We start from the raw sequence: 26,950 nt of genomic DNA, 5'->3' as shown, positions 1-26,950 counted from the left end.
CCTGGCTGATGGAAAGGACTCCATTTAAGAAGTGTCCTCTATGTGGGTCCAAGTTTCCCCACACCGATCTCCATGAGGTGTGCAACCTCTGCCTCTCTCCAGAACATGAGGCTCGAGACTGTCCGGCGTGCAAATCCTTCCGGTCGAAGAAGACCATTCGGGACCAAAGGGCAAGGAGAACCATGGCACACTAGTCGACAGCAATCCCCAACGACATCTTCGGAGAAGGCGTCGATGTCCCAGAACAGCATCACACCGAAGAGGGCCTCGTCAGCGCCTCCAAAGCCGACGACCCAGATGTCGAGGACATCACTCGGGCACAGAGGGGCGTGAGTACTAACATCGACCCCCACCCTCGACGGCACCGAAAAAGGCTTCGGTCACGCCTTCGCCCTCGGGCCTAGGCACGACCAAAGACACTGCTTCCCATACCTCGCTTTCGGGCCCGGTTAAGAAGCCCACCAAGCCTTCTGGCGGCTCGGGCTCGAGCCAGCCTGCCGTCGTTGCCGAGAAACACTCCTCCGCACCGGCGCCGAAAAAGAAAATGGCCTCTTCCTCCGTGCCGAGCTCCACACCGAAGCTCTCGGCGCCGAAGACAAGCACTAGCTCCTCGGTACCGACACCGTCCCCGGAGCCGAGCAAATAATCCAAAGCCCTCGAGACCCACACCTTGAAGCCGAAAGTCATCTCGGAGCCGAGGAAACAACCGAACATTTCTAAGCCGCACAGTTCAAAAGACTACAAGGCTAAAAAACCTACGGCTCCGACACCTTAGGCGCCGACGGATCGGCCATTCACAGAGTAACTATTTCAGCCCGATCCACTACAAAAAACACTGGTCAAGGACCCTAAAACTGGACATTTGATGCTCAGCATCAAAAAGCGACCACTGGACAAGCCTGCCCCAGCTCCACCTCCAAAGAGACGAGACTTTGCTACCTCCCCTTTGAGAATGCCTTCACCTCCACCACCTCCCCCATCTATCATTCCCCCACACCAGGATGATGACAATGTCTACGATGACACAGGGGACGGCCCCATGACCAGCCCACAGGGGACCCCACTCCTACAGACTCCCCAGTCCCATGGGACGACTGCAACATTCCAGACGTCCCCAACGTCCCGCAGGACGACCTTTACCCTTCGAGACCGTCGCCCCGCCCCCCCCCGAAGACACAATGGGGTTTAACCAACTACTCCATAGGGCGGCACACTACCACGGAGTTGATCTCCATACAGAACCCGTTGAGAAGGACTTCCTCCTCGATACCTTTGATACTACACACAAGACCACTTCCATCCTGCCCATGCTTAAAGGGGTTATCAAGCATGCGCCGGAGGTCTTTAAAGACCCACTCAGGGCCAGAGTTATCAACCCTCGCATCGAGAAGTACAAGGCAGCCCCTACAGACCCCACCTACATCAGAGGGCCCGCACCAGTAGACTCCCTGGTAGTCTCCACTGCAAGGAAGCATGCAAACTCCCAGGAATCAGGCGAAGCACCACCACCTGATAAGGAGTCCAAACACCTACACTCCTCTGGCAAGCGCACTACATCCCAGGAGGCCAACATATGGCGCTTCGCAAACACACAAGCGCTTTTGGCAAGATATGACAGGGCACATTATGACGAACTAGAAGCCATAATGCAACACCTCCCTGACAAATACAAGAATAGAGCCAACAAACTAATCCAGGAGGATAAAACCATTACCAACACCTCCATTCGCTGCGCCCTAGATGTAGCTGACTCCGCCTCTAGGGAAATTAACACCAGCGTCCTCCTCCGCAGGCATGCCTGGCTACGTATTTCAGGTTTCAAGTATTTCAGGTTTCAAACCAGAGTTGCAGGCCTCCATCCTACACCACCCCTTTGGGCCAAACGTTGATGTTGCCCTGGAAAAAATGAAAAAGGACACCGATACGGCAAAGTCTATGGGAGCCTTACAGTCACACACTCCCATGCGTTTTTTTCGCCGCTCTTCTTTTCGAAGCACCTCCAGAGGCTACTCTTCAGACAACGCCTCCACTTCCTATAAAACCCCTACCCAATCCACCTTCACTAGCCTATAAAATCCCTACCCAATCCACCTTCACTAGGGGTTACCAGAGAGGCGGCTACAGGGGAAACAAGAATAAAGGCAGGGGCAAACCTAACACCTCCCGCTCTGCCTCCACCCCTGCCCAATGACTTCCCTCCACTCCCCCCAGACCATTCCACTCCAGTCGGGGGCAGACTCCACAATTTTCTTCCTGTCTGGACAAATGGGTAACACAGATAATTCGGTCAGGCTACTGCCTCGAACTAACATCTACCCCCCCCCAAACATTGCACCCAAACAACGTCCAATGTCCCAGGAACATTTGTCACTTCTAAAGCCGGAGGTAATCTCCCTCCTACAAAAGAGTGCAATAGAACTAGTTCCTGCCCACCAACAAAATATGGGAGTTTACTCCCTATATTTTCTAATACCAAAAAGAGACGACACTCTACGGCCCATCCTGGACCTCAGACCCCTAAATCACTATATACACTCGGACCATTTCCACATGGTCACACTCCAGCAGGTACTTCCCCTGCTCTCCCAAAACCACTTCCTTGCCACCCTAGACCTCAAGGACGCCTATTTCCACATTCCCGTTCACAAAGCTCACAGAAAGTTTCTCAGGTTTGTATTGGACGGTCAACACTATCAATTCAAAGAGCTCCCATTCGGAGTCACCACAGCACCGCGAGTGTTTACCAAATGCCTAGCGGTAGTGGCAGCACACCTGCGAAGACAACACAGCCACGTCTTCCCATACCTAGATGACTGGCTAATAAAAGCCAGCTCATACAACCAGTGTGTACAACAGACTCACGCCACTATCCAGCTACTTCACAAACTGGGCTTCACAGTAAACCACACAAAGTCCCATCTGCAACCGTCCCACGTAAAACAATACCTCGGTGCCAGCATAGACTCTTCCCCCTCCCCCCCCCCACCCCCAAAAGCGCTAGCCTACCCCAGTCCGGCCAGGATAGCAAGCATTCAGGCTCTACGCACCAAATTTCAGCCGGAACACTCTCTTCCAGCACGAGTGTTCATGCAACTCATAGGAATGATGGCCTCTTGCATATTCATAGTACCCCACGCAAGACTCCAAATGCGTCCTTTCCAAGAGTGCTTATCACGCCAATGGAACCAGGCCCAGGGTCAATTTACAGATCTAGTGTTGGTAGACGGTCGTGCCCATCGCTCTCTGCAGTGGTGGACCACCAAAAACCTTTCCAAAGGGAGATCGTTCCTGGACCCGGTTCCTCAGATAGTACTGACAACGGACGCATCGCTCTCTGGCTGGGGAGCTCACCTACTACATCACACCATGCAGGGCAGGTGGACGCCTCAACAAAAGTTACTCCACATTAACCATCTGGAGTTACTACCCATATTCTTAGCCCTAAAATCCTTTCAAACACAGATATCCGGCAAGGCAGTCCTAGTCCGCGCAGACAACATGGCAGCCATGTACTATATACAAAAACAAGGGGGCACACACTCTCCACAGCTCTCTCAGCTAGCACAGAGCATATGGAGATGGGCCATACCCCAAAAAATCTTTCTCCTGGCCCAACATGTCCCAGGAGTCAAACACTATGGCCGATCTGCTGAGCAGACAAACACAACAAATCCACGAGTGGGAACTACATCCACAAGTTCTTCACCCGTACTTTCAACTGTGGGGGCATCCACAAATAGACCTCTTCGCCACCCACAAACGCCAAATGCCCAAGCTTCGCCGCCAGGTATCCACACCTATTGTCCAAAGGCAATGTGATATGGATGAACTGTTCAGGCAAATTTGCGTACGCTTTTCCACCTCTCCCACTCATTCCATTAGTGGTGCGCAAACTACAGCAACACTCCCTAACTCTCATCCTAGTTGCTCCCACTTGGGCCAGACAACTGTGGTACACCACATTGCTGGAACTATCCGTAGTACCGCACCAAAAGCTACACCTCTCTTAACCCAGAACCATGGAGAGATCAGGCACCCGGACCCAGCTCAGCTCAACCTTGCCATCTGGCTCCTGAAATCCTAGAATTCGGTTATTTAAATCTTCCCCCCCCAGACTGTATGAACGTCATTAGAGAAGCTAGACGACCTACCACTAGAGCTTGCTACGCAGCCAAGTGGAAACGTTTTGTGGTCTATTGTCACAACAATAACTTCAATCCCCTAGATGTGACCATTCAACACATCATAGGCTATTTACTACACCTACAAAGATGCAATCTAGCCTACACGTCTATTAGACTGCACCTTGCAGCCATAGCAGCTTATCTACAAAACAGGCAACATCTATCACTCTTTAGAGTACCTGCCATAAAAGCCTTCATGGAAGGCCTCAAAAAAATAATTCCCCCCAGAGTGCCACCTTCAACTGTGTGGAACCTAAACATCGTTCTCATGAGACTAATGGGGCCTCCCTTTGAACCTCTACACAAATGTGAACTTCAATTCCTAACATTGAAAACTGCTTTTCTTTTAGCCATCACTTCCCTCAGAAGGGTCAGTGAGATACAAGCACTCACCATTCAAGAACCTTTTCTGCAAATGCACCATAACAAGGTTGTTCTCCGTACTAATCCAAAATTCCTCCCTAAAGTCATTTCTCCCTTTCACCTAAACCAATCTGTGGAACTACCCGTATTCTTCTCGCAACCACAGACCGTTGCAGAAAGACCTCTCCATACATTAGATGTCAAACGAGCCTTACTCTACTACATCGAGAGAACACAACCCTTTCGTAACACCAAACCACTGTTTGTTTCTTTCTCACCACCACATAAAGGCAACCCCATCTCCAAATCTGGGATAGCTAGGTGGATTGTCAAATGCATACAGATTTGCTACCACAAAGCAAAACGAACGCTATCTGTTCCCCCTAAAGCCCACTCTACCCGTAAAATAGGGGCTTCCATGACATTCTTAGGGAACAGCCCCTTCGATGATATCTGCAAAGCGGCTACATGGTCAACACCGCACACTTTCACTAAACACTATTGTGTAGATGTGCAAACTAAGCAACAAGCTAGTGTGGGCCAGGCTGTACTCAAAACATTGTTTCAAACCACTGCAACAGATACTGGTGGTTGCCGCTAGGAGCGAGTACTGCTATATAATCTATGCAGTGTGTAATCTGCAGCTCATATGCCTTGAACGGCAAATGCTACTTACCAGTATGCATCTGTTATTGGCATGTAGAGCTGCAGATCTACACACGCGCACCCGCCTCCCCGCCTACCTTTATCTGTTCCAGTTTATCTTATTTAGATACACACACATGGGTTTCTTCACAGTTATAACTACGCTCCATTTTTTCCCTGCTGGCGATAAACAATCTGAGGATGGAGCCGAAGCCCATGCGCAATACGAACCAAAGGAGGAGTCACCGACCTCGTGACTTCCAAAGACTTTCCAAGAGGAAATACAAACTGCAGACATCCGGGCCCAACACCAGATGGCGATCTATGCACAGTGTGTAGATCTGCAGCTCTACATGCCAAGAACAGATGCATACTGGTAAGTAGCATATTCCTTTCTGACACTGAACAAATTACACTTGAACATGTTTGAGTTAGTGAATGCAGTAAGCAAGTAGTCCTTTTGTAATGTTATTTGATGTTCACATCACCCTAAATGAATTGATTCCATTTAATCCATTATTTCTACGGTCAAATAACTGTTTCTTTAATGGCCATATTCATTCCATCTGGGACACAATTACCAAATGGATAGCTAAGAGGTGTGTTACATTGAGTAAATGGTTAAATCGATAGCTTAATCAATTCTTATTATTTTTCTGTTTCTAGGAACATTCATTTTGCTTGCAGAGAAAATAAACCATTTACATTTGCACGGAAGCTTGTACATTTTACATTATAAACTACCACAAACTTATTAACATTTTGAACTGTAGTAGATGTACAGCGTGAATGATATCTGCTTTAGATATTTCAAAAATGGTACACTTTAAACATCAATTTATGGAGCTAATAGGGCTACAGTAATTGCTCGCAAGCAGTATTATCGTCACTAAACTTCTTTTGATCTCATCACGCTCTTTTACCTGCTGTACGTACAAAAGACGTCATAAGTGACTCTATGCAGTATTGGAAAGCGAAGGCACTCGGTAATCTTATCTGACACTTTATAAATGAACAGAAACCCTTAAGAGAGGTCCTTCTTAGGCATTGATTGACCCCATGGGGGAGTCCACCCCCATATACAGGTTTGAGGATATATCTAGAACGCAGACATAAATGAGAAAAAAGCAAGCTAAGTGTGGTTTTATGTTTTCTATGCTGAGAGTTCCAGCATAAACAAGAAGCGTGCAGTACCCACGGCCATGTGCTTGGAACAGGAGGAGCCTGGTGTGGCCACATGTGCATCCCTTGACCTGACAGGGTGCTACACATAAACCTCTGATCAGGGGCTTGAGGAGCGAGTAAACTCTAGGTGAGAGACTCCATTTATTGCAGTCTGTGTGAAGGGAGGGGGTATGTGAGAATCACAAGAGTTATGCTTCAATCTCTTCCTGAAAACAGCCCCCAGCTCGCCGCCTTGTGAGCTGTGGTAAGCATGGCCACAGTTGGCCTACACTTCCCATAATCCACCTGGTGGAACTACAATCCCATAGTCTGACAACGTACAAAACATACCAACATGAGAGCGTATCTTTAAAGGCCAGTGCTCCCCTGCAGCTGTGCCTGCTTCAAACCACTCCACTTGGAATGCAGCAACAGGAAGCCTTTGTGAAACATTTCATACGTAGGCGTGCCCCTTTCAAGCCCAGTGAGTCCGCATACACAGCGCGCAAGCTACAGTTACATGCGGCACGGTAAGTGAATGTGCCACAAATATTTAAAAGTAAGCCAATAAAATGTACCAAAACTCCAATTTCTGCAACACAGGAGCGCAGCCCTTTGAAGACCAGTGCCCCCGCATATACCTCCCCTGCAGTGCCACAGCTACAGCTGCTCAGGAATTCAGCAGCAGGAAGCCATAGTTAAACATTACGGGGCAGATTTACAAGCCCCTTACGACACTTTTGTGTCACAACGGCACCGTGGTGTAAAAGATGCTGGAAAATTTCAATGTGACGCATCTAGGCAGATGCGTCACATTGTAAAGCCCTGCGTGACTTAATTCCAGCATCAGGTATAATGTATAAAGTGTAGGCGTTCCCACGCAGGAAAGCCTCATAAAAGTGATGCAGTGAAATCTACAAAATTTCACTACGTCACTTCTAGGACACCTCTGTGTCAAAACTGTGTGCCTGCTTGAAGCAGGCGTAAGGAGTGACACAGTGCATTGAGAATAGACCGCGGCATGCTTTGCTGGAGTTCATCGTGCTTGCGACACGACTCCAGCAATGCACGACTTTTCCGCCAACAGATGCGTCAGAATTTCTGACACATCTGTCAATCCCTGCGCCATCGTGTGCTGTATTGTAAATATGGCGCATCCGTGGTGGCGCAGGGGTTTTGCACGCAGGCGCAGGGAAACTGACGCATCTGTGCAGATGTGTCAGTTACTTGTAAATCTACCCCTACATACGCAGGCGTGCCCCTTTCAAAGTCCGGCGAGTCCGCATACACAGCATCGCAGCTGCACGCGGTGCAGTTACTGAATGTGTTATAAATATTAAAAGTAAGGTAAGGAAATGAAATATACCAAAACTCCAATTTGTACAACACAGGAGCGCAGTCTCTTGAAGCCCAGTGCACCTGAATACACTGCCCCTGCAGCGCCGCAGCTACAGCTGCACACGGTTCGTAAATTCCCTAAACAATACAAGCATCAAAGACACAAGCAGGAAACAAAAATAACAATCGAGGAGAGAGTAGAAAGAACAAGCATTTGCAATGCAATAGATCAAACATTTACACGAGACCTATTGCATTGCAAATAATTGGCATCACGACAACGGGAGGGAGGGAGGGCAGGTTGGGGGGTGGTAGAAGGCACAGACAACAGGGAGGGAGATAGGCGGGAGGATTTTGAAGGCACGGACAATGGGAGGGTGGGGGTGGTGTGGGGTGAGAAGGCACGGACAATACGGGGGGAGAAGGCACGGACAACGTGAGGGAGGGCAGGTGGGCGGGGGGGGGGGGAAGGCACCAAAGCACGTCGTGCCTGCAGTAGGAGAACCTCATTAACGAAAATAGTGCTCACAGTCTAAATAACAGTACCGTGTAACACTCAAAGTAAAGGAGCCAGTCGCCAAGGGAGGTGACAAATGAAGAGGATAAGGTACTAAGGAGGGACTAACAAGCCTATCGACAAATCAGAAGCCAGCATTTAGGACAGACAATGACACAAGTCAATCGCAAATATGGGCAGAACTTCTATTCACCTACTCCTCTATAATACGCCTCGCAGAGCAGCGCATGTGCGCTTGCTCTAGGCTCGACCTAAAAAAGTGAAAGAATGTGGTTACTATGGGCTGCTATATCCATTCCCTTGTATGTACTGCCATCTTGTGGACAAGGTTATTTTGCGATTATCATTGTAGAATGAAAAAGCTGGGACTGCTGACGGTGCAGACCGAGAACATTACAGCGTGCACACACTCTAAGCACCCGTGGAGTTTTTGTTCGAAAAACCACGCGTGTGTGACACTGAGTCATAGAAGGCTGGAAGGGGGTTGTGTGTGATGAAATAATAAGAATGTAGCCAGAGCATCTTCCTTCCCCCGCAGCTGTTCATGGACCATCCCACCACTCGACAAACCCCTCTGTGGGCAGCAGAGGAGGGACCTGCTACTTCCATTTTGTACAATCAAAAAGCCTGTGGCACTGGCCCTGAAAGGAAGCAGGGGAGGCAGAAAGGAAGGGCTACAAGCCTTATGTAGATAGAGGACACTGTCTGGAGACATCCCCATTGAAGCTGGGAGCACAGGGCAGACTGCAGGAACTGGGAGAAAACAGGAAGATAGGAGAGAAGTTGCAGGGAAAAGGGAAGAAAGAGTGAAAGAAGGTGAAAAATGGCAGACAAAAGAGAGCGATAAAGGTAGAAGAGAGAAAGTAAGGAACTAAAGAGAGCAAAAAGTGAAGCCAGAAAGAGCCGGGCCCACATTCTGAGGAGAGAGTGAAAGAAAATTAGCAAGAGGCTGACAGGGAAAGAAAGACATAGGGAGAGAGATAGAGAGTGAGAGACCGAAAGAGGGGAAAAGAAGAAAGATGAGGCAGAGTAGGCCAGGCCCCAGGACACCACTGGAAAAAGTCCAACTCGGAAGAGGCCCAGTAAACAAACCCTGCTTATCCTGTTGCCCTCAAATGGGTCAGACAGGAGTCTGTGGAAGAACACAGACACGGTATGTATAATTGCGATTCTCTAATTGAGAATCGCATATTGAGACTGTTTTCCCATTCATTCCTATGGGCCTCTAGGCCCATAGGAAAGAATGGGGAGGTATTGCTTAATTGCGAATCGCAATTTGCAATTCGCAGTTAAGGAATATGTAGGATTCGTAACATTTGCAAATCCTACATACATAGCGTTTTGCGATTCTCAAATAGCGATTCGCAAAAAATCGCTATTTGAGAATCGCAAAACCTAACATTGATACATATGGCCTGAGGTTTTTAATCATTTGTGTACCACGGTAATAGTCATATATTGCACTAGAGTTTTTATGAATTGGCGTTATGTAGAACAATTGTATATTTTTTTTATAAATATTATTGTACTTAATTTCTACTCTTGACAGAGTACAAAAGATGGAACGAATGCAAAAGATGGACTGAATGCAAATGATGAACTGAATACAAAAGATGGAACGAATACAAATGGACTGAATACAGATGATGAACTGAAAACAAAAGATCGAATAAATACAGAAGATGGAATTATTACAAAAGATGGAATATATACAAGCAATTGGCATGGATGCAACCCTCAAGAAAGTTGCCACATTAGTCCTGCAGGTAAGAGGGGTAGTCGGGAGCCTGTGTTGGACACACGCATGTGTAATTGTAATCTCTGCATCATTCCACTGGATATGAGTTTACATCGCAAAAGGAATCATGTTGCTAAGATTGGCAACAAGTGAAGTTGCGACGACTCATGATAAAGTCGACTTCAGGAACTCTGGGGCCACTAACACTCCTTTCAACAAACACTGCAGCTGCACCTTGTGTCGCACATATACTCCTGCAAGCTCACTGAATTGCCAACTACCTTTTCCCAAGACTTTGACGTTCACTCTCTAGAGATGTTGGAAGGAAAAAGTTTACTCCTGAAGAATGGTAGAAGGTCCAGTTAGTTTACAGCATATATATCTTGCAATTGTATGACTATTGAGGAAGCTTTGTGCCTTTGGTTGACAAAGTAATTCTTTATTTCTGCTAAGTCGGGGTACTCAAGAAAACTTGATACTACTGCTCCTAGTGTGACATCTCGGCGTAAAGGCTGGGTGTTACTTTGGTATACATAGACAATTATATAAAACATGCACAATAATTGCAGAAAGAATGAATTAAGTAGACATCAATGGTTATTCGAAAATGTTAGGAGTAGTTTGTATTTAAGGGGAATGAATACAAAAAAACAGTTTTAGCACTATTTACATTAAATGTGGGTGTAACCCATACAATCTTGTGCACAACAGTGCTCATGCAAATAAGTGAACAGCACAAGTGAGGCAAGGAAAAACTGCAAAAACAGCACAAGAAAAATATACAATCACTTAAATGGTTGCAAAAAAAGCAACAAGTCCTTATGAAATTGTTATGGAAATTCAGAGTCATGAACAAGTTAGAAAACCAAAAGTTGTGCTGGGTGGTCGACGACGTTTCAACCTGTGATCAATTCAGGTCATCTTCAGGACTGGGTTACAACTGCATTTGTCGGGGCTGTACAAGGGAGAATAAAAGGGGATAGAATAAGAGTAGTGTTGGTCACCGGCCAGGCGTAATTAAAAGGTTTGGAGAAAGAACAGAGTACCTGTATGGGAGCGGGACGGAAAACCATGTTATAGTGCTTCCAGAAGACCTCCCACAGGGCTTTCTTGACAGTAGTAGCAGGAAAGAGTTTAGATCTCAGTTCTTGAAGGGCCCACAACACATGATCAATGCTTCAGGCAGTGACAAAGATGCAGGGCTCTGGAACTGATCATGTGCAGGAACCTGAAACCAGTGGTTCACTGGTTAGCGAGGACCCCAGTTAGAACAGGTGAGCTTCACCACAAGAGCCATTCACTCTTGGTTTTCAGCAGTCACATGAATACGTTGCTCAGATGCTGCTGCAATGGCAGAGGGTCACAGGTCCATGGTCTCTGGACTGTGTGACAGCCAAAAGTCAGACCTACTGCAAACAACAGTGGTCAGTGGGGAATCAGGAGGGGTCTGGATGACTGACACCAAAGTGGAAGCAGTTGTGGTAGTAAGGTGCTGCATCGAAATGGCTTAGGCTCTCAGGGCTGAGATCCAATAAGGCACTTTGTTCAAGGAGGTTACAGACCTCAAGTGGGCTGCACTAAATGGAGACCGCGGGCAGGCAGCTTTGAATTCAGGTCTATGCCGGGGGGTGGTGGTAAGGGGTTGAATCTCTCAGCTTGCACCCCAGTTACGATCCCGGTCTGGACTTGGCACTGGTCACAAGATCCAGTCTTGCAAGTCTTTTCAAATGAAAGCATCTCATGGCAGTGAGATGGAAACTGGACTCGCGCCCTGGGCTGAAATGAGCGGCAGTCTGTACCTTTTGATGTTCAAGTTGCAGCTGCAGCAATCAGGGCTGTCTTAAGGATTTTTAGGGCCCCTGAAAGACGTATTTTGGGGACCCCTGTTTATTTCCAGCTAGTTCAAGCTCTCATTATGCCAAAAAATACCTATATTTACTTCAGACATTCAGATTTAAGAAAAATGGTTGTGTCTGACTATGGTGCAAATTCAAAGCTAACTTTGGCATAGTCTGTATTTGGTAGCAATAAGTTGGATCTAGAAGTGACTGGCAATGGGAATCTCTCATCGGGAAGATTCTCTGCCAGTGGAACATTCTCCAGTGGAATTACATCCACCACACTGCCCCTGTAGCAGAGGCTATTCTGTAGCGGGGTTCAGCAGTGGCGACACAGGGCATATATTTAGGCAGGGTTTCTGGGGTGAAACAACCCCCTGAAAAAATGAACTATTTTTCTTTTAATTGGATCTTTCCCCTCAAATCATGTGTGGCAGTGTCTGTCAGGTTTACTGCTTGACTACATATTTGCGAGTTGAGGTTGATGTGAAGTTCACAACGTGCCATCCTGTTAATAAGGATGAGATTTCATTTTCATTGTTGAATGCATAGAATTCCATATTAACATTCCCCCCTCTTGTTGATTTTTCAACTACACTACTTAACTCATGGATCTGACAGCTACATTACTTAGGGCCTCTTGTTCCTTATGCTTGCTTTTGGCAACTACCTTCCTATTTACCTGCATTCTTTCCAGTTTGAGGACTGCATTTTTACAGCAGGTTAACCCCAATTGTATAACCCCACATACCAATGGCAACATAATGATAACTGGTAACCGTGATTTACATAAACCGGATAGTCATCGTGGGAGCCAGGAGAATGAGTTCGAAAACCACTCATGCTCATCGGCACCTTCTTCTTTGCTCATGTTTCTTTGTAGATTGTGCAGTTCTTGAATGGCAAGCATCACGGTTCCATTTTCCATGTCATTCCCAGTGATGAAAGTACAGCAAGCGGCTCTGATGTTGGCACACACCACTCCCTCGCTGTCATTAAGTCCAGTACATATCAGTGCTGCATTCCCAAGAGGCGGATCGCTCTCATTTCTTTGATAGAATTGAGGCCGAGCTCAGTGCTCTCATTTTGAGCATCTCCCACCGGGTTATTTGTAACCAGCGGGCATTCACTTTTGTTTGCAGGGTTAAGAAGGGTCCCCCTGGCTCCAGTTGTGCTTCTGTGAATAGTTTAAATTCGAATTGTGCCCAGCCAAAATAGTCAGCAGCTCTCCTTTCACAGGCTTGGTACAGCAAGGTTGTCTTTTTTCTTTACGGTTGCTGGTACAAGTCTGATAACTCGTCTCCAGGAAGGACCAGGGTCTGGTGTGCAAGGTGACCAGGGAACACAGTCCCTTCCATCTGGAAAAGAGCTAAGTGGGGGCATAAGCGCCTCACAGCCAGTAATAGTCCATCATGGAAATGCTCCATTGCATATCCGGGATATATAATATCACTCCGCAGTTAGCATTCGTGCCCATCGGAAGTGTTCCTTTTCCTAACATAAGGAATACATGTAGGAAGCCGGCTCTCTGTATTGTGTACTAAAATAAAGTACACTGTGTAGAGAGTCCGGTGAATCCACAGTAGGTATACAAAGGTAAAAGTAGATAATACTAATGCTCTGTTTGTGGTAGTGTGGGTAAGCAGCTAGGCTTATCAAAGGGTAGTGCTAAGCATTTGTTGTGCTCACAGAGGCAATAAATGCGACACACTCCAGAATAAATCCGATACAAATTTATAAAAATAATATACATTTTTAGTGCCATTTTTAAGACCATGAACCCAGTGCTAAGGTGAGTACTTTTGTAGTTACAATTTTACAAAGTTCTATAAATATATTAGTGTTGTGTGTAATTACGCACCATTGAAAGTAATGGGAGAGAAGTAGAAAAATGTATATAAATTCAGGCAAAGCTTTCACGAATTTCACCTTCGCATTGTTGGTTGATGTCAGGACTAGATCTAAAGTTCCAGCAAGAGAAGTTCTGGAGCTTCCCAGATTGGCTGGGAGTAGAGTGCTCAGGGTCTTGGAAGCTGACGCGTGAAGACAAAGGGGCCACTTGAAAGTACACTGCACAGGAGGACTTACAGGTATGTCCGGTGGGCCGCCTTGAAGGGTTGATGTCACCAGGGCTTGAGGACCACAGGAGCACAGCTGGTTTGTTGGTGCCAGGCCCAGTAGGGCTGGGTGAAGAGCGAACAGGTCAGCCAGGTGGCGTGTGTCTTGAGGTCCTTGTGGTCCGGAGCAGGCAACTTGGAGAGGCGATCTCAGGACAGCTGGGCCACTTTGGAAGTGAGTCACAGGTGTCTTGACATCCCTTGATGAGTGCTTGCTTCTGGTGCTTTGGGAGTCCTGTGTGGTCTCTTCTTCTCAGTGTTGCCTTTGGGGGCCCGGCATGCCGGGTATTGGTACGCCACGGCTCTGGTAGGTCCTGGTGTCTCCAAACTTGGTGTGGAGACAGATCTGACCCTCCGAAGCTGTTGTGCCTTTTCTTGCTTCGGTGCTGCGGCAAATGTTGTTGGGGAGCAGCAAGTTGACAAGCCAAACTTCACAGAATTGGTGCCTGTGATGTGCAAGGCAGTGATATCAAGGGAGCTTCTTGGTAATTTCTCGAAGGCAAGAGGTGCTCCGGAGTTCTTGGAGTACTTTCACGTTCAGGACGGCACAGCAGCCAGCCAGGCATGGTTTGGTGCCTTTTTGTTCAGCAACAGGGCTTCAGTTCTTGTGCAGCTGATCTCCTTTGCCCTGGTTTTCTTTGGTCCTTTGAATCTGATGTTCAGATCTCGGTGTGCCACCTAAATATTAGTGGCTGTGAGAACTCACTTACCTGGGGGTCCTCTCCTATCAGCCCTGCTTCTGATTGGCAGCACGATGGTGTTCCTCGAAGCAGTCGTACCTTGAATAAAGAAAACAAGGTAACTCATACATTCAAAACCAAAACAAGGGACTATCTCTTTAAACAGAGATTGGCCAATGGGAGATCACTGCGGGAGAGAAAAAAGCTCTGACCCTGGACGAGAGAGGAAGAAGGAACGAGATCGTGAGTTCCCAGGAGGAGCGATGGGAACCTTTGCCCAGGAGCAGATGGACGTGGACCTCGCCAGTGGAAGAGAAGATGTGTCTGCCTGGCGACAAAGCCATTACAGGAGCCGATGTCCTGAAACAGTGGGCGACTCCCTGCCGGGAGATGGACTCCTAATCGGGACCAGGTGAGTGGTCGATAGCCCGGGAGGTTGCAGTCTAGCCGCCGCAACTGAGAGTTGCGGCTGAGCGCATGAGGAACCGTGGCCAGGGGGCGCTGCTGGGGAAAGGGTTGAGGGAGGAGAGTGGGGGAAGAAACACGGGCCACAATCATAGAGGGACGCCTGAGTTTGTTCTTTTTCTCTACCCTGATTACAGGTCCAACACAATGGACTACAAGTCCCCTAATGCAATATTTGTGAAGCTGACAATACAAATATTACAGATTTTGGGACCAAATTGCTTTAAGTTGAAAACACCTTTATAGACATATATAGATATATATTTTGTATTTTCTTTGCCAATTGCTTTATATCTATTGGAGTGGGAGGATGTGTGCAAGAATGAAAGGAAAAAGGGACACACCTATTTAATTTTCCATTTCACATTTTAAAAAGAAGACAAACTCCGTACCTCGGAATATACTTTCACCGAGTTATTCTGTCTTTTTCTCCCACAAACTGGTGCTGGTGGCTGATATTTATAGACAGGACCTTTAAACCCCAAATTAATACTCCTTTTCTCTCCATACCGAGAACATCCTGGGGGAACTCCAGCCACGCCTGACATCCAAAAAAGAGAAGAAAGGAAAGAAGAAAACCATTACTCATGGAAATCTTATATTGATTACAATTCCTGTCTATTAAACTATCAAACCTATTTGAATAAAAGGCATTATTGTGGAACCGGGTAAGCCTCCTCGCCCTTACCTCCAGCCCAGTCTTTTAAAAGTACCACAGGAGGGTTGCCAATGGGCTTTTTATCTTTAGGGTGTCTACACCCTTTAGTGACCAAATCCTGCGGGATGGAACACTCGCCTAGCCCTGATAAGTTGTCTTTTCACCATTCCAAGATGGCAGAATTTGAATAGAGGGGCTCACATCGCCTGCCCTGCCCTTGGGGTGGTGCAGGCTAAGTGGGAACCCTCTTCCTAATCCAACTAATTTTCCTGCCTTTCGTCCCACCAAGAATGGACCCGGAAAGGGGGCTTGGTCTCCCCCACTATCTGGAATTTCCTCGGTTGGACTTCAAAGGCGGCATTCCCTTTCAAGCTTCTTGCCCAGGTTGGCCATCTTGTTCTGGAGGAGGTGTGAAGCACCTCTGCCCAGAACAAGTTTTTGTCCCGGTCCTTTGAGAGTGCTGGCTCTCAATCTATGAGGGCAGAAACATGTCTGGTGGTGACAGGCTGGCGAAAACAATTCAGAAACCACACCACAGTTTGGTAGGGTTTCAGGAGACCCTCTAAAATGGTCTCCTGTGTGAATTTATGAATAAATCCAACACTGGCATCAGTGAGGATTTATTAAGGCTAGATGCTTGGTACCAAACATCTTAGAAATCAGTGAAGCCATCATGGAGCTAGGAAATTCGGGTTGACAAGTATCCTTCCCTGTTTACTTACATCACAGAACAGACTGAACATTGTAGGGGCTTATCTACTCATGCTGAAATGCCCACACATCGGACATAGTGCACCATGCCTTAGGGCTATAAGACCTTCAGTAGGGGTAACTTACCATTACCTTATGCAGTGTATAGGAGGCATGGCACACAGGGCAGTGTACCATGTTGACTCTTCGGATTTCTCTGCATCAAGACACATAACCTGCAATGGCAGTATGCATAGTCTTGGTGAGGCGTCCCTGGGGTGGCACAATCAGTGCTGCAGCCCCAAAGGACCATCTTCAGTACCCATGCCCCAGGTACAAGGGGTATTGCTGCAGATCAGAGCATATAAATTCTCCCTACTTCCATGGACAGAGTAATTCCACAGTCATACGCACAGACACTCATCACACGCTAGGGCCCATCACACCAATATTCATTCTATTACTCTATCCACACTAAATATACGAGAGAACTCCTAAATCAATCTGCATCTAAACTGAGGTCAATGCGACCTAATTGATTAGTCTTGAGTCATGATTTAAACAATAAGAACACATTTGAGATCTCAATAAATGACAAAGAAATAACCACCCGACACTGGAATTCAAACAAAGGTTATTTATCTAAATTAATTCAAATGAAAGACATCCAAAAGCAAAATCATTATTCTCATAGTTACCTATTCTAGCTAAATGTCGTAATTGGGTCAGGACAGGTCTCTCAGTAAAGTCTCCCGAGTCGCCGTCCTCTCAATCAGCATCGATCCTCTCGAGCATAAGTTCGGAAAGAAGTGGCCTAGACCCTCTCTAGTCTAACAATATTTATACTAAAACTTACACATTAAAAGTTACAAACAAGCTCCAAACGTCCGCTGAGCAGAGCGAGCAGGAAAGGATGTTGGCTCGCAACATTTAGAAAAACCCTCCGCTCTCGAATATCACAAAAATAAAAACACGGAAGAAGGAAGCACAAACTGAAAACTGCAACATTCATAGATGCTCTTCTCCGGAATTATAGTGAAGCCACTGCAAGATTATCAAAATGTTCATTGTGGCTACTGTTCCTCTCCAAGGATAGCTGGAAACGAGCCCAGAGCTGCTGTCCTCACGGAAACTTTTAATACAGTCATCAGAGGCCGAGGTCAGGTTTTCAACCATATTCAGCGAGGCCTCTCTTCGTATTTCATCTACTCAAATGCAGGCTGTAAATATCGGCCATCTTTCACTAGGCCAGAATGGACAATCTTAATTAAAAGAAACACAAACAATGTTACTACTTCGTAATAATTATACAGTGTTAATTCCCACTAATACCCTTATGTGTATGTAATTATCCAGCCATCTGCAACATAAAGAAGCATTAAAACATATTATTTCAAAGCGCAAACACATAACAAATAACACTTTAGCCACATGTATTCAATTAATTAGCTCACCAACTTAGTTCACGTATTAATATAGCCACACAAATGCATTCCCACGTGTGATCCTTTCATTAGTAAAGTTGATTAGTAAAAAACCACTCAACAGCAATTAATATCCAGTAATTAATTCTTAATAGTTTTAATTATGACAAACAGAACATAAACTGAAGTTCAAGTTTCAATAGAAAACCCTGCTCCAGCAATCCCTCCTTTGGTGATATATTATCACCACAAAAATCCAACCCCAAAAATTTAGTTCCCAATTTCTAGGAGAAGTTCAAATGTCTTTTTGCATACATGCTACACACCAGTTTCTCTTTCTTCCTCTTTTCTAGTTTCTAAATACATGCTCTCTCTAAATTCTTCTAATTCTATTTCTTGTGGATCTCTTTTTGACCTTTTTAAGATTTTCTTTTACTATTTTCTTCTTACTCCTCCTATTTCTACAACATAAACACCCTAATCTAAGAATTAATAAAGCAACAATCACACGTCAATTGAAATAATATTCTACCAAATATGGTACTACCTATCTTAGCAATAAAATTCTTAACAGCAATCATCTTATTAGCCATTTTAGTCCAGATACTTTCGGCTTCCAGTGGTACTAATTCTTCATGTAAATCAGTAATATTTTTGATATAGACCTTTAGATCTCTGCTTTCGTCAGGAATGTAAGTGCAACAATGTTGAACTTTCAGCATTCCACAGACTCCACCCTCTTTGGCCAATAGAATATCAAGGGCAAGTCGATTTTGCATTGACATGGCGCGTAAGGCAACCATCTCTGTATTCACCAACAGAAACCCTCCAGCGGTGCTTGTCGATAAGCGATCCACCACTGTTGACAGCTTCCGAATCCCATATGCATTCAATGAAATTCCCACTGCTGGAATTAAAGCTCCAAAAATATCTCCTACAATTTCTGACCAACTTTCTCTTTTAAAGCGCGTTAGTAGATTAATCTGTTCTGCATCTTCTATCTTATCTATATGGAAAATCTTTGGAAAGACCAGGCCAACATAACATGTGCCATACCAATGGTCAGGCAACCTGTAATAAGCCTTATTCCCACAAATATAATACACTCCCGGGAAAACTGGATCTTCTCCTCCTTTGAATCCCCATCCTGTTGCAATAAAGTATGTATCATGACACTCACTAGTCCCAACGAAATAATTATCATATTGGGATTTCCTTCTAGTAATGCATAGTTTACCCTTCTGTGGTGCATCCAAAGCCAAAGTTGGACTGGCCCCATTCTTCAACTCCTTTCCCATCTCAATGTCCCACACTGTCTCACTCATTTTATATTCCCCTGCCTTTTCATGCATGCTCACTCTCCTTTTCTCTACCATGTCTAGGAAAGCCTTTTCTTCTTCTTTCAAACTGCAAGTTAAATTGTTTCTAAAAATATAATCTAATGTTAATTCTTCTGTCTCAATAAAAATCTCACCAAAAATGTTAGCTTCTTTAGCTGGATTCAGTTTTTTATTCATAGGCAATTGCCCAAAACTGTTATCTTTATTAGACATCTCATAATCTATTTTCCCTAGCAAATAAAAAACACTACTTAACACACTATATGAAATCCCATACGTAGCCGGAAGATGATGATAAGTAACTCCCTCCGAAACGGATGCAGGCAATTGCATATAGACGTAGCAATCCCTTACTTCCATTGTCTTTACGTATTCGTACAACAACTTTGAAAAAACATTGCTAGAAAAATCATTAATTGACCTATCTTTATGTATGTAAATGTTACTAATTATAGTTGGAACTACTTTCTGTGAACTCTTCTCTATGTTAGTCACATTCTCAGTATGTATTCCAAAAGTATCTATTGTAACTCTAAAAGTAACTAGTAAAGCAAGTACGCTCCATAGTAGCATTTATAATCCTGTACAACAGCAGCACATTCTACACCATCTTTTCAAGAAGGTACATCTACTTTGATTATTTTCTGTGTTAGCCATCTTATTACTTTGGCAGTGTCTTTTGGCTTAGCCTCTACTACACCACTACCGAATCCCTAGAATTAAAATCTGTTAATTTCAGAACTCTTCTTTTCACTCTTTCCCAAGTGACTCCTTTAGTTCACTCAATTTGGATTTTCATCACTTTTCACTTCTTATTCAGCAACATCAAATTGTATCAGATCTTCAATATCCTGAGCATCTGACTCTTCTCCAATGTCAGTCAAGATAACTTTCAGGATTCCAACAGACTTCTCCTCCTCAACCACTTCCCGTAAGGCCCCCTCTGGATTTCCTTGACTTTCTGCCTCTTCCTCTTCAGACAGTGCCACATACGTCCATTCCGGTGACCTATACTTCTGGTTGGGCTTTCTGATTCTCTTAATCTCCTCTGGTTCCTTTGATTTCTCTTGTTCTTCCCCTTTTGCTTGATTCTGACTCGACACCTCATTCACCTGTTCAGCCTTTGATGAATTTGCTCGTGTCAGTCGATACCTCAGCCTCTTTATCTTGTTAGGCCAAAGATCTCCCTTTACGCTCCTTTTCTGTTTCACTTCCCTGTTGTTTCTCTCTCCAATCCAAGTCCTCTTTCTCAGAACTCGACCCTCTGGTTTCTCATTCTCACTCTCATCCGATTCTGTCTCATTTGCCTCTTGTTCATCAACGATTTTCTCTTTTCCCACAGACTTCGTCTCCACCGATTGAGATTTCCCTTCTACTGTCCCTCCTCGAGTCTCCGACACGCAAACTTCTTGCTGTCTACTTGTCCCTTCACCTAGCTTATCAGGAATTTTCCCTACACCTCCTCGGGGGTCTTCCGCAATCTGTCCCTCTCTATCTACTTCTGACCCTACTTCTTCAAAAGTAATCTCAGGTGGATTCTCAATCCCTTCATCTGACTCAGGTGTAGTCTCTGTAGAATTGCTCTTTCCTCTTCTTTCTTTCTTTCTTTTTCACTGCTCGTTGAAACTTCAGGCACCTTTCCAGAATCTGAACTTTCTCCTGAGATCCTCAATGTTCCTCTTGAAGCCTCTCTTGGTAAGAAAAAAGAATCACATGTCTCTCTTTCTCCCCCCCCCCCCTTTCAGGATTCTTTTTTCTTCTCACTGGTTCAGTGTCTGCATCATCACTGAAATCTGACTCTTGAGTTTGAGTTTTAAAATACTTGTAAAGCGCTCGTACACCTGCGGTTTCTTGGCGCTACTCTTCAAAGTATTCTTTACCAGTCCCATCTTTCGGATTTGGAACTCTCAGAGTATGACTTGCATGCACCCAGTTCTTCACTCCAGCACACTTCACAGCAGTCGTCGTAGTCAGAATGACTTGTCTTGGCCTTCCCCACCTTGGAACCAAACAATTTCTTCTTCTGTGCACCTTTATTCTCACCCAGTCCCCTGGACTCCGATCATGGGCTTGCTTCTTTTCAAGTGTGGTGGCGTCTTCTCCAACCTGGTGAAACACAGAATGAACTGCGTCAGCCAGGCCTTTACAGTAATCCAAAATCATGTCATCAGTTATTGTCATCAACTTGTTGACAGGCACGAATGCATGTATCATTGCTCGTCCCATCAATATTTCATGTGGACTCAACCCTGTAGTTCTGTCTGGTGTAGACCTAATAGTCATTAGCACTAGAGGCAAGACATCAGGCCATTTCATTCCAGTGGCTAAACACATCTTACCAATTCTGTTTTTGATTGTGCCATTCATCTGTTCAACAACACCAGAAGCCTCTGGCCTGTATGCACAATGTAACTTCTGCTGTATGCTCAATGCTTCGCAAATTAAACTCATAAGCTCATTGTAGAAGTGTCCCCCTCTGTCTGACTCAATTGTCACTGGGAACCTGTACCTAGGAATCAACTCCCTTAACAGTAACTTCGCCACTGTTATTCCATCATTTCTCCTAGTCGGATATGCTTCCACCCACCTTGAGAACAAACAGACTACCACTAGAACATACCTCAATCTGTTCACTTGGGGCATTTCAATGAAATCTATTTGCATCCTGATAAAAGGACCTCCTTCTCTGCCTATTGTTCCTAGGCTCACCACTGTTTTCTTTCCAGTATTGAACTGCTGACAAATCAAACATCTCTGACAGATGCTCTCTGCAATCAGCCTGAACTTTGCATTGTACCAGGTTTGTTTAAAGGACCTAATCATAGCGTCCCTCCCTAGGTGTCCCTGGCCATGATACATTCTTGCCATTGTTGACAACATGGAATTTGGCATGACTGGTCTTCCATCCCTATAGATCCAAACATGATCTTTCTCTCTTGGGGCACAACCTGCCTTGATCCTATCTCTCATTTCCTCATCTCCTACTTCATCCTGCAACTGTTTCACTTCATCCCATGTTTCCAGGACATTAGTAAACATCACAGAACAAAAAGACATTTCCCTTTCTCTTCCCCTGTTAATCGAATGATTGTTCTTTGCACAATACTTTGCTATGTCATTTGCAAAGCGATTACCAAGGGTAACAAAATCATCTTCTTGTCCATGAGCAGCACATTTCACAACTGCTAGTTCTTTAGGCAGCTGTATCGCCTCAAGCAACTTCCCAATCACTTCAGCATTCTTTATAGGAGTCCCACTCGACGTCAAAAAACCTCTCTGTAGCCAAAGTTGGCCAAAATCATGAACCACTCCAAATCCGTACTGACTATCAGTCATCACAGTCACTCTCAGATTCTTCCCAATCTTGCAAGCTTTTGTCAATGCCACCAATTCAGCCACTTGAGCAGATCTAACTCCTTTCAAAGACGAAGCTTCCATAACTTCTGAAACCTTACACACTGCATATGCTGCACGTAGCACACCCTCCTCTGTTCTCAAACATGATCCATCCACAAACAGCACATGATCACTTTCAGGAAGTGGCAGATCTCTTATGTCTGGTCTAGGTTTTGTGCAGTAATCAAGCACATCCAAACAATCATGATCAACATCATCTCCCACATTCACATTTTCAGCATCTGGCAACAGTGTCACTGGATTCACATTCACACATCTCTCAAGAGTTACATTTGATGCTCCCAGAATGATTTTTTCATATTTAGTCAGCCGACTATGTGACATATATTGAGTTCTGCTTCTTGTCAAAAGAATTGCCACATCATGAGGTACGAACACCCTTACAGGATATCCCATTATTATACCCTCACTCTGTTCCAAGCTTCTACATGTAGCAGCTACTGCTTTCAGGCAACCTGGCAAACCCACAGCTACTGGGTCAAGTGTTGATGAGAAGTACGCAATTGGCCTCCTCAGACGTCCATGTTTCTGGATTAACACTGAAAGTGCACATCCATTTCTCTCACTACAGTACAATTCAAACTCCTTCTCATAGTCTGGCATTCCCAGAGCAGGAGCTTCACACAATCTGCTCTTTAATTCTTCAAATGCTGCCATTTGTTCTGCATTCAGTTCCAATGGGTCTCTCACTTCACTTTTAGTCAATTTAACCAGTGGCTTTGCTATCAGGGAAAAATTACTTATCCACTGACGACAATAACCCACCATTCCCAGAAACATCCTCACCTCTCTCTGGGTCATTGGGGCTCTCATTCCTCTGATAATTTTGATTCTGTCATTGGTCACTTTTCTCAGACCCTTTTCAATATTGTGTCCAAGATAATGTACTAACTGCAATTTGGCTGGAGATACCTTTAACCCTCCATCTGCCAGATGATTCAGTAAAGCTATGGTATCTACTTCACAAGCTTCACGTGTCTTCGATGCCACCAGTAGGTCATCAATATACTGTACTAGTACTGAGCTTTCAGGCATGATCAAACTCTCCAATGATTTTTTCAGCAACTGATTAAATATTGAAGGACTCTCTGTATACCCCTGTGGGATACGGCACCATGCCAAAATACGCTGTCCAAACCGAAATGCAAAAATCGGCTGGCTGTCATGATGCAATGGAATTGAAAAGAAAGCATGACACAAATCAATTACCGTGTACCACTCAGCATCATGAGGAATCTGATACAAAATCACTGATGGATTTGGCACAATGGGACAACATGATACCACAATTTTGTTAACTTTTCTCAAATCTTGAACAATCCTGAATTTCCCATTAGGTTTCTTCAGCCCCATTATCGGTGAATTACACAGGCTACTCAGTAACTCTCTCAAAACACCTTGCTGAATCATCTTATCTATTATAGGTGTTATTCCTTCAATTATTTCTGGTGTCAGTCTGTACTGTGGGATATTAGGGTAAGTGATTCCCTCTTTCACTGTAATCTTCACTGGATCTACATTATTCATCAATCCCACATCTTCTCCAGTAAAATCCCAAACTGCTGCTTTTACTGTGTTCCTCAGCTCTTGAGGCAAATCATCTGGATTAAACACAGCATATGTTCCAACAATCTCACTTTCTCTATTATCTAGAGTCATCCTGTATAAGACATCTTCATCCGGTGTCTCAAAGGCTATTCCATCCGGAGTACAAAAAATTGTGCAATTCATTTTACACAATAAGACCCTACCTAACAAATTCACTGGACTAGTGTCGCACACGACAAATCTGTGCATATCTGAAAATTTCCCTATTCTTACCCTTACTGGTTCAGTAAGACGAGTCTTAATCTGTGTATTAGCTACGCCAACCACTTGGATTGCTTCGTCCGAGAGAGGAAGATTTCTTATATCTGCTGACCTGACAGTTGATCTTGTCGCTCCTGTGTCTACTAAAAAAGTAACACTTTCCCCATTTATTTTCCCATCTACAAATGGTCCTGCCTGGTCTATTTCTAGAGTTGCTCCAAGTATGCACTCTTCCTCCTCTCTTCGGCACCGTCAATAGTCCCCTTCAGACTCACTCCCCTCATTCTTTAACCAGTACTGTTGTATCGGGTTAGTACGTCTCGGTTTGTTTACCTGCTCATCATTGTAGAATCCTGAGTCCTGGTTATATTTCTGAGACGCTCTATTCTGCGGCAAGGGCGGTTTTGGCTCTTGACTCTGCTGTCTGACAACCTTCTGCTGTTGTTGCTGATGAATACACCCCTCGTTCTGCACCTGTTGATTCAATGATTTATTCTCATTACTTACTAATGGTGGATTCGTACACTCGGATCTCCAATGCCCCAATTGTCCACAGTTGTGACACGGGAACTTCTTTTTGGCCTCTTCTAAATTCCCCTTTCCTTTCCTTGTGCCATATCTGGGCCTATTTCCTGGATTATTTGCTTGTTCCACCAGCTGTGCTTCTTGTCTTTCTGCAACTTTCACCTGTGCCCACATTGCTTTCTCCTTCAGCTTTCTTTGTTTTGCCTCAATTTCATCACTGAAATATTTCGCATGTCTTAAGATCTCATCAATCTTCTTACTCTGCCAATCGACTGTGTGCTCACGAATCATCTCACTGATTTCAGGTCTCAAGCCATATACAAATCTGTATACAAAATGACTCAAATCCTTATCACCCAGGTGTTCATCTCCACTAAACTGTTTAAAAGCCAATATCAGCCTTTCATAGAAAGCATGAACTGATTCTTTTGCTTCCTGATGTGTTCGATCTATCTTTACCCAGTCTGTCTCTTTAGGGGGTACCTTATTCTTCAGAAACACAATAACCTGTTCATATTTTCTCATAACCCCCGGGTCTGGAGCTCCTGTTTTCTGATCCCTTGGGTATTCTTTAGCAGGCCAATCCACAACTATTTTACACTCTGCCCACAAGTCTGATGGAACAATTATATCAAATAGACTATTCAAGTCAATCCACAGCACTTTTGACAATTTCACAAACCTGTCTACCTGCCTATACCACTCGACGGGCTTTTCTCTCAGTCGAGGGAAATCATTCGTAAATGACAAAATATCCTGCCTAGTCCATGGAACATGTACATATCCTCCTCCAGGAATCTCTCTCATAGGATAAGCATCCACTGTTTTCTCTTTTTCTCTCATGGGAAATGCTGAGTAAGTCCTGTCCACTGAATCTTCCCTTTTCTTGTACCACCTATCCTTCCACTTTTCCACATCACCCCATTTTCGCAATAAGGAAATCATTTCCTTAATCTGCCCTGTTCTGCCAACATCATTTAGATTCTCAATATCTTTGTCAGAAAAATCCACTCTATAAGGCTTCTGCAAAGCTTTTACCTTATCCATATCAACTCCTAGTTCACTTGCTATTCCTTTTAACCTGTCATGTGTACTCTTAGCCCTCCAGGTGATACTCTTGCACATGAATAACAACTCTCCATCACGATTTTTCAACATTTCTGTACAAATTGTTCCCGCAATAAGCTCCTCCAATTCTATACGCAACCTAGCTACATCAATTGCCTGAGAATCTTTATCCTTCTTTTGGAGAACCTTCAACCAATCATTCAAATCCTCAGCTGTTATTTCTGTAGATCTTTTCACTGCACCCACTTGTTCTGCCATCCTCTGTGGTTTCAATATTGATCCTCCTAAACAACCAGTATTCAATCCTGAATTAGGCTGTACATCTGACTCTCCACTACATATGTCATGTCTCAACTGTCTCAAATGAATCTCTCCCGTCCTCATTCCTGACTCTTCCGAAGAACCAACCAAACCATTTCCTACATAGGGAACTGTCAAACCATTTTCACCCATTCTTTGCTTATCAAAAATAGGCATAACCGGACCAATGGTTACAGGCACTGTAACAGCTTCTAGATTTTTCATTAGTTCTCTAATTTTCTCAGTCAACTCAGATGTGGTTCTAGCTAATTCTCTTGTTTTCTCATCCCCGATTGCATTCTCTCTCTCTCGCTCCCTCTCTCTTTCCCTTTCTGCGAAAGAGCTACCACTTTTCAAATCAGGTGTCGCAATTTCTGTTTTAACAATCCGCAAAGTATCTCTTATGGGAGTAGTAACTGGCGTTCTCTCTTCTGGTTCTGGTCTATATGGAGGTGGTCTCTTGTAAATCATGTCATCCAAGACTTCATCCTCATAATCATTAGCCCCATACCTTCTTAACTCTGCATCAGGTACCTTTTCCGTACCTTTCCTCCCTTCCGTCTCTTCAATAGTTCTCATAGGATACAATCCCTCTGACATACTAGCATCTCGCCATCTCCTCATCCGATCATGATGAGTTTCACGATCATATTTCCTCCCAAAAATGTAT

At 44.7% G+C, this 26,950-nt stretch overlaps 1 protein-coding gene across 4 annotated transcripts in view; it reads left to right on the top strand.

Moving 5' to 3' along the window:
- LOC146863442 (uncharacterized) overlaps positions 1 to 26,950 on the top strand; it is a 521,477-nt gene that overhangs the window by 424,944 nt on the left and 69,583 nt on the right. For all 4 annotated transcript variants that reach the window (XM_085642874.1, XM_085642875.1, XM_085642878.1 and 1 more), the window contains one exon: positions 9,761 to 9,977. In XM_085642874.1, the coding sequence (XP_085499000.1) occupies positions 9,761 to 9,977 (217 nt within the window). The remainder of the gene's footprint in view (positions 1 to 9,760; positions 9,978 to 26,950) is intronic.

This window comes from Triturus cristatus, chromosome 2_2 (assembly GCF_964204655.1).
Source record: "Triturus cristatus chromosome 2_2, aTriCri1.1, whole genome shotgun sequence".
Taxonomy (NCBI): Eukaryota; Metazoa; Chordata; class Amphibia; order Caudata; family Salamandridae; genus Triturus; species Triturus cristatus.
Note: the sequence above shows the minus strand (reverse complement) of the source record. Positions and strands in the feature narration are given on the sequence as shown.